This window comes from Harpia harpyja, chromosome 23, assembly GCF_026419915.1.
Source record: "Harpia harpyja isolate bHarHar1 chromosome 23, bHarHar1 primary haplotype, whole genome shotgun sequence".
NCBI classification, from domain to species: Eukaryota; Metazoa; Chordata; class Aves; order Accipitriformes; family Accipitridae; genus Harpia; species Harpia harpyja.
In genome coordinates, this window is record NC_068962.1 from 1,480,514 (window position 1) to 1,487,742 (window position 7,229).

The following is a 7,229-nucleotide window of genomic DNA, read 5'->3' on the forward strand; positions in this document are numbered from 1 at the left end:
GCCGACTTCTTGTGCCCCTCCAGCTTTCTCGCTGGCTGGGCAGGAGAAGCTGAAAAATCCTTGACTTTAGACTGAACACTACTGAGCAACAACTGAAAACATCAGTGTTATCAACATTCTTCGCATACTGAACTCAAAACGGAGCACGGAGCACGGTACCAGCTACTAGGAAGACAGTTAACTCTATCCCAGCCGAAACCCGGACAGTCCAACATGAGGCCGTGGTGCAAAGGGCCCGTGTGGGGCTAAGGGAGCCATACTGTCCTCCCAGTGATGGTCCACACACAGGACATCATTAAAGCCACCTTTGCTGTGACCAAAAATGCACACCCCCCCACCCAGTAACACAGGCACAGCACAGTCAGAGACGCTCCTGCTCTACTTGCAAGGGGAGTCCCGAGACCTCAGGGCCACAGGCTCAGAGCACACCTTGGGAAGGGTGCCATGAGACGCAACCACCAGTGGGTTCCCCCCCTTCGTGTTTGGCAGCAGGCGTCCCCACAGCAGGCTGTACCACGGTATCAAGAGAGCACGCAGGCGCCAGGATGGGTCTGCTGCTGCAGCAGCGGTGCACCGGGCACCTGCTGTGTGCACTGACCTTCCTTGAGGCTGCTGGAAACTTGGCCTTGATGCTCTACGCGCTGCTGTGGGAAGCCGGGAACCCGGTCGACCGCCCTGACAAACGCATTGGCTTTTACAACTTCTGCCTGTGGAACGCGACAGCTGGGGAGCTGCAGTGCCTGGAGTACAAGCATCTGCAGGTGATGGGCATCAGCCTACCAGGAATGGTGCTAGCCAGGGTTTGTGTGTACGCCTGCCTGGTCTTCAGCATCTTCTACCCCGTTTTTGTTGCACACGTGCAGTGCAGAGAGGAGAGGGAGGGCTGGAAGGCGATCCTCATCATACTCATCATCAAGATGATAATCCTCTCTGGAGGCCTGGGTACGTTTCTTTTCCAAACCTCGCAGTGGATTCACCTCTCTGATTTCACTGGGGGCTTCCTGGCATTGCTTGGGACTCAGGCTCTGCTACTGCTCCAGATTCTCACTGCCACTATGTACCTCAGCTGGGCCAAGCAACACACACCCGGGTCAAAGCCCTTTTATTGACGGGGCCCTGCCCGTCGGGATTTGAGGGCGAAGAAGATGCAAGCGCTATTGATAACATGCTTTAAAACAGTAATCCCGCTACAGCTTTAGTCACTGGTAGGAATTTGATCCTTAGTCCAAAGGCCCATCTCCAGCCTCTGGCAAACGGCTGCGTGCAGTGCTCCTGCAGCAAGCAGGCAGCAGACACCAACACCCGCAGCACGGCGTGGAAGCTTTCTGGGAACAGCAGCGTGCAACACGCCCCTCGGCCTGGGGCACAGCATCATAAGCGACAGCATTTCTGGCCCTGACCCAGAGGAGAGCGAAGGGGACGGATCAGAACCAGCACACAGCGGACACAACCCTCTGGCCATATCTAGCCTAAGTATAAGCAGGCAGAGAAGCAAGCAGGCTTCCTTTCTTGGCGTTGCCCAAAGAGACTCTGCTCCTTCTCCACCTCCCGAACTAACCAGGGACGCCTTCGAAGCAACTTGAGGAGCTGTGGCTTCACACTGCCACCACAGCAGTGGCAGCCCCAGAGGGGCACTGGAAATACTCTTCAGCAGGAGCACCTGTACTTCACCTGCTGGAATAACACCTGGAGTGACTCTGCTTTAGTTCATTCGGGTGAAGTGGCCCACATCCAACCCCAAGCAGCAGCAGAGCCCCTGCAGGGGCAGCCCAACAACTTGCTGAGCACTGAACACAGCTCTGAGGAGGAGGAGGGTTTCCACGAGGAAGCAGAGGATTTTGGTGCAGAGCCCCAGGTTTGTCCCCACTGACATTACGGGGCTGAGCCCAGCAGTCCAGCAGCCTTTGAGACTCCAGGAGAACGGGTTCTGCGCGAGGGCAGGTCACCGCAAAGCTAGCCCACACCAACGCACGCCCCGTGCAAGCGTGTGCTCGGGGAGCAGCGCAAGGGCTGCCGAAGGCTGGGGTGCAGTGCCCCAGCTGGGCCATCGCAGCCAGCGCACTGGATGGGGTCTCTCCGCCTTAGCGGCGGTGCACAGCACCGCTCCGTGCCACGTCTGTAACCTCGCACAAAGCAGCGCCTGCTTCCCCCCCCCATCCCCTTAACCTCGCACAAAGCAGCGCCTGCTTTCCCCCCATCCCCTTCGGGACACCAGGGGCCGTTTTCTCCCCTGCTGCCCTCGTGGTGGGGGTGTGGCTGGTGACGCTGCTGTGACTGATTCTGCGTTTCATGAAAGGCTCTCGCACCTGCCCTGGCTTCGTGTGGTTTGTTCATCCCCGCTTCAGACTGGCTCTTGCCACTGAGCCATCCTTATCCCTCCCTAGACCCCCGCGCACCCTGCCATGGGGTCAGCCCCCTCAGAACGGTCCCTGCCCCTGCCAGTCTGCTCCCACCCGTGTCCTCCCCAGCTACGGGAGGCCTGCCCGAGCCTGCGGGCAAATCCAGCGTCAGGCCCAACGGGGACAGCCTGCCAGGCCCCACGGCAGCTGTCACGGAGGGACCGCAAGGACAAGGGAGCCCCAAGGCTGGACCGCGACTATTCGGCTCCGCAGAGCCAGCAAAAGCCTGCCAGGGCCAGCAACTCCCTGCTCCCCTCGAGCCCCGACACCGACCCACCAAAGGGACGCTCACGGGAACCCACACCTCCTCTTTCATCTCTCCGTGCTCCGAGATGCCGAGCAAAACTGAACACAACCTAACCCGGAGCCAAAGCCCGCTGAAGCCAGCACACACCGGGAGAAGCCAGTGCCCCCTTCCTCTCCCCCATGGCTTTCGCGGGCCTCCTACCAGCTCCGCAGGCTACCAACACAGCAGCTCCACAGCCCGCTCCAGGTCCTCCTCCCACCGTCCTGGGTGTCCCCTTGGCTCCTGGGCAGCGGCGGAGCAGGCAACGTCAGCTGAAAAAGATCTCCCTGACGTATTTCAGAGCATCGTCCTCAGAGTCCTCCCAGCCTGGCCTCCCCGCGGCGCCACCGGCAGGGGACGGGAGAGCCGGGCTGCGGCCGCTGCCTCCCCCGCTGCTGGCCGTGCTTCCCGGAGCCTCCTTTGGCGTCGGCTGGAGCTCCTGCTCCTCCCGGCTCCCGGACCGGGCCTTCTCCTCACCTTCCTCGCGCTGCAGGTTCTAGCCAAAGGGAAAAACAACCAGAGCCGGCTGGGCGCGAATTGCACCCCGAGGGGCAGAAGGAGCAGCCCGCCCGCCCCCCCCACCGCGGGACACCCCCGGCCAGGCCCCAGGGAGCCGCCGCCGCCGCCGGCAGCGCTCCCTGCCCGCTCCCCCGAGCCCTCCCCGCTGCCAGGACCGTGTGCGTGTGTGTGTCCCCCGCCCCCGCCCCCGCCCCCGCCCCGGGGGGTCCGCGCTCACCTCCGCCAGGACCGCCAGGGCCACATCCACCAGCTCCGCCTCGGTCATGCAGTACACCGCCGCCCTGCCAACCGCACGGGGAAGACGCTCAGGGCGAACCGGGCCCGGCCTCGCCCGCCCCAGCGGCGCTACCTGGGACCCGCCGCCTGCCGCCGCCTGCCGCCGCCGCCGCTGCCCGCCCTTGGCGGGGGGGGTCCCCGCCGCGACCACCCGCTCGTCCCCCGCCGCCTCCAGCCAGGCCGGCAGCACCCGCCGCCTGCCGCCCGCCGCCATTGCCCGCGCCGGGCGGGGCGGGGCGGGGCGGGGCGGGGCCGCCCCGGGAGCCGCCCCCCTTGGGCCCGCCCCCCGTGGAATCCCCCCTTGGAACCGCCCCCTCCTCCCCGGCCGCCGCGCCCCCTGTGTGACGCCCCGTTGCTAGGCTGCCCCCTGCCGGCGCAGACGGCGTCCTGTGCGGAGCGGGAGCGACCGGAGCTGCCGAGCGGCGGCCGGCGCTCGGGGCTCGGCTCTTCTCGCCCCTGCTTCGCTCGGTTGGGCCTCGGGGAGACCGCCCGGGGCTCGGCAGAGCCCGCCGGGCGCCATCCCCGCGGCGGCATGCAGCGGCTCTTCTCGTGCTGCCTGGGGAGGGTGCGGCGGCCGCCGCCCTCCGACGGCGATGCCGGACCCTGCGCCGCCGAGCCCTCCGAGGTCCGGGAGAAGCCCCGGGGCGGGCTGCACGGCGCGGCCGCCGGAGGTGACCTGGCGCGGCTGCAGCGGCACTGGTGGAGGAAGAGATTCCGCATCAACAGGCGGGACGCGGAGAAGCAGTAAGGGGCGGGCGGCGCCCGGAGCAAAAGCCTCCGGCCGGCCACCCCGGCGGAGCCCAGCCCGGTGGCAAGCGCCCTGAGGAGCCGGGCCGGCTCCGCGGCGCCGGCCTTACCGGGGGCCTGCCCCGGCTGGGGCGGGAGGCGGCGACCCCCTGCCCGTCCCCCCTGCCCTCCCCCGCCGGCCCGGCCCCTGCAGTGAGTCTTCTGCGGAGCTCAGCAGCCCTTCGTCCAAGCAGAGACGGCTGCTTGCCTGTTGCCCGACGGAGCGGCTTGCTTGAGCGGGGGCATGGACTCGCAGAAAGACAGGGCACGGCCGTCCCGCCGCTGCTAGAAACCCCGTGCCCTCCGTCTCTGGGACACGCCTGGCGTGGGACTGCTCGGGGGTGGGGGGGGAACCCAGGGCTTCCGCAGACTCCACACTCTCCGCAGCCTCCGGACTGCCAAGATGCGGTCTCCTTCGCTGGGCTGGGTGGCTGGGCAGTCCTGCTGGAGGCAGGGACCAGTGCCTGGGCACAGGAGTCCGTCCGTGCGGGCGCAGGTTCATTGACACGGCTGAGGAAATGCCTCCCGACTCCAGGGATGTGCTGGGGATTTTTCCTGGCCAGCCCCAGGCTTCGGGTGTGCCACTGCTGCCACCAGCTCCGGACCGCGGAAGCTTGCTTTCAGCTTGGTTTTTGCCAGTTGAGGCGTGTGGCCCCGCGCGGCGGGCACCGCAGCCTGAAACGGTGTCTTCAGCTGTCCGTGTTGACTGAATATGTTTCGTTTCTAGGACGCCTCTGCATCTGGCTTGTGCGAAAGGCCGGGCAGATGTCGTCCGATTCCTAGCAAGAGAGAAATGCCAGCTAAACCCTCGTGACCGCTTTAAGAAATCACCACTGATGAAGGTATGTGGAATATGTTATGCTGTTGCGCGTTGGGATTATCGATTATGCGCTGAACGATACGGACCTTGCGTGATTCTTTACGTAGGCCTGCGTAGAAACAGGTATGTTGCAGTCAGCGGGGAAGGGGCGTATGTTGCCTAATCTTTGAAGGCGCTTATACTTCCCACTGTTGGGAAGGTGCGGGAGTTCTGACAGTGAGAAATGTAGATGTTGGAAGTTATTCCTCCTTTGTGTCTTATTTCCAGGCAGTAGAGCACCAGCACAAAGACTGTGTGGCTATTCTGCTGGAGCATGGTGCCAACCCTAACCTCAGAGATGCTAGCGGCAACACTGCGCTTCACCTGGCTGCCATCACTGCTAGCAAACCCCTAGTCGAGCTGTTACTGGAGCACAAAGCCGATATTGAAGCTCAGAATAAGGTTAGCTTGGACTTTGGGTAAGGTTCCTCTTCCCAAAACTTGCTTGACTTTTCTGTGTTATTCTAAGGGAGATGATTTCCCCTTTCAGTTGGGATACACTCCGCTTACTGTTGCGATCACCAAGTGCTCTGAAGAGTTGGTGGAGTTCCTTCTTCAAAAAGGAGCTGACGTGCATGCTCGAGATAAGCATAAAAGGTGAAGGGTTTGTCAAAAGTGCGCGTGGGACGCCTTTAGCATTCTTCAAGTTGGACCGGGGGGAGGCATAGGAATGAGCTTTGAAAAAGAACCAGCAGCTGCCCAGAAGGAGCTCCTTCTGTGTGACTTGTGAAAGCAGACCCACACTCGGCTGCTTTCTTACCTCAGGGGACAGTTTCTGCCCTGAGGACTGCAAGAAAGTGTTGGCTGTGGTGCCGCACGCGCGCGCACACACACACATGCCCCGAGCCTGCTCTGGGCAGGTGGTTGGCCTGGAGACCTCCTGAGGTCCTGCCAACCTGAATTCTCCAACGCTTCCACGTATTTGGCTGTGCTTTCACTCTGCCTGTAGGAGAAGGGAAATGAATTCTTTGGGGAGCAAAGAGGGACTGAAGTAATGGCAATGCAATGTCCGCAGAAGCTGATGTATTTCCTTTCTTCTCTTGGATGCTTTAGGACCACCCTTATGGTTGCTGCTCTTGCTGGGGATATGAATATAATACAAATTCTCCTGCAGTATGGTGCTGATCTTTCTCAGGAAGACCTGTGTGGCTGCACAGTTCTACATTATGCCAGACTGTCTCAGCATGCTGTGTAAGTGTTTTACATCCTCGTTAGAGCGGCCGCGTTCTCAGAATGTGCGTGCTGATGTACGGCCCTTTTTGGTAACATCGCTGGGGTTTAGTGAGGCATTGAGACCTTTGTTGAAGCTGGGCTCCGTGATGTCTTCTGATGCATCTCTTTCCGTGTCAAGACTGGATTTGGAAGTTGAGGAAAACTTCCCCCCACAGTTCCCTCTGAGAATTCACCTGTGTGCTGCCAAGCTCCACTCCACTCAACTGACTAGCAACTACTTGCCTTTTGTTTCAGAGGGGATCTAACTGATATCCCCTGAGGTAAACTCTTCAGCGGTTTTCCTTCTCTCGTGGGTAGCTTTGCACCACTGGCCGTTCCTTCACTAAGGTGGCTATGTGTGCTTAACAGCTAGGCTGAAGGAAAGAGCCCACTTTCCTAGTGACGGTAGCCTAGTGATGGGTGAATGAACGGCATTCTTCCTACGAGCATGCCTTCTCTAGCCAAAAACAGCTGCCCGTGACCTCTTGTCACTGGGTCTTGACTTCATTTCTTCTCCCCCTGCCCCTTCTGTCAGCCTGGATCGATGGGAAGCAGGAGAGAAGGGTGCCTGGGTAAACTGTGGAGTAAAAACCCCTTTAGGAGTAAAGCACGTCTGAGGATTGCTCTAGCAAAACAAGATGCTCGTTCCTTCCCTCCCGGCTTCTGGCACAGCATCCCTGTTGTGCTAATGCACCACTTTGCATAGCAGCCTTGGTCTGGAGCACGTTTCTAGTATTTTCTTTTCTTGTTTGGGGGGTTTTTTTTGGTTTTAGTTCTGCTTATGCAGCAAACCTGAAAGTGGTCTCTCTCCAGAGCCCCACCTGACCCTCAGCCAAGGTTGTTAGAAGATAACACCTCTACAATGTATTAGCGCCTGCAGTGCTTGCCATGC

At 61.0% G+C, this 7,229-nt stretch overlaps 3 protein-coding genes across 3 annotated transcripts; 2 read left to right on the plus strand and 1 right to left on the minus strand.

Moving 5' to 3' along the window:
* Positions 1-299: 299 nt before the first annotated feature.
* Positions 300-1,459, plus strand: LOC128135714 (transmembrane protein 140-like; the record flags this gene model as incomplete). Its single annotated transcript, XM_052774788.1, has 1 exon — positions 300-1,459. A coding segment is annotated over one exon (810 nt), but the record flags the coding sequence as incomplete, so codon positions are not given.
* A 713-nt stretch (positions 1,460-2,172) lies between these two features.
* On the minus strand, positions 2,173-3,694 carry LOC128135674 (cell cycle regulator of non-homologous end joining-like). The gene is made up of 3 exons (XM_052774742.1): positions 3,561-3,694; positions 3,422-3,485; positions 2,173-3,181 (listed from the first exon to the last, which is right to left on the minus strand). The coding sequence occupies exons 1-3, from the start codon at positions 3,692-3,694 to the stop codon at positions 2,954-2,956; spliced, it is 426 nt and encodes a 141-aa protein (XP_052630702.1). The 3' UTR covers positions 2,173-2,953.
* A 196-nt stretch (positions 3,695-3,890) lies between these two features.
* LOC128135715 (ankyrin repeat domain-containing protein 7-like) lies at positions 3,891-6,603 on the plus strand. Its single transcript, XM_052774789.1, has 6 exons — positions 3,891-4,224; positions 4,994-5,108; positions 5,354-5,527; positions 5,616-5,722; positions 6,179-6,316; positions 6,477-6,603. Exons 1-6 carry the CDS (start codon positions 4,013-4,015, stop codon positions 6,601-6,603), a joined length of 873 nt encoding a protein of 290 aa, XP_052630749.1. The 5' UTR covers positions 3,891-4,012.
* Positions 6,604-7,229: the final 626 nt, after the last annotated feature.

Excerpts from the sequence above, each read along its gene's own strand:
- LOC128135674 (XM_052774742.1), bottom strand. The coding sequence starts at position 3,694 with ATGGCGGCGGGCGGCAGGCGGCGGGTGCTGCCGGCCTGGCTGGAGGCG. Across the intron at positions 3,486-3,560 it reads CAGGCGGCGGCAGGCGGCGG|GGCGGCGGTGTACTGCATGA; the intron begins GTCCCAGGTAGC and ends TGCGGTTGGCAG. Across the intron at positions 3,182-3,421 it reads CCCTGGCGGTCCTGGCGGAG|AACCTGCAGCGCGAGGAAGG; the intron begins GTGAGCGCGGAC and ends CCCTTTGGCTAG.
- LOC128135715 (XM_052774789.1), top strand. The coding sequence starts at position 4,013 with ATGCAGCGGCTCTTCTCGTGCTGCCTGGGGAGGGTGCGGCGGCCGCCG. Across the intron at positions 5,109-5,353 it reads AGAAATCACCACTGATGAAG|GCAGTAGAGCACCAGCACAA; the intron begins GTATGTGGAATA and ends TCTTATTTCCAG. Across the intron at positions 5,528-5,615 it reads ATATTGAAGCTCAGAATAAG|TTGGGATACACTCCGCTTAC; the intron begins GTTAGCTTGGAC and ends TTCCCCTTTCAG.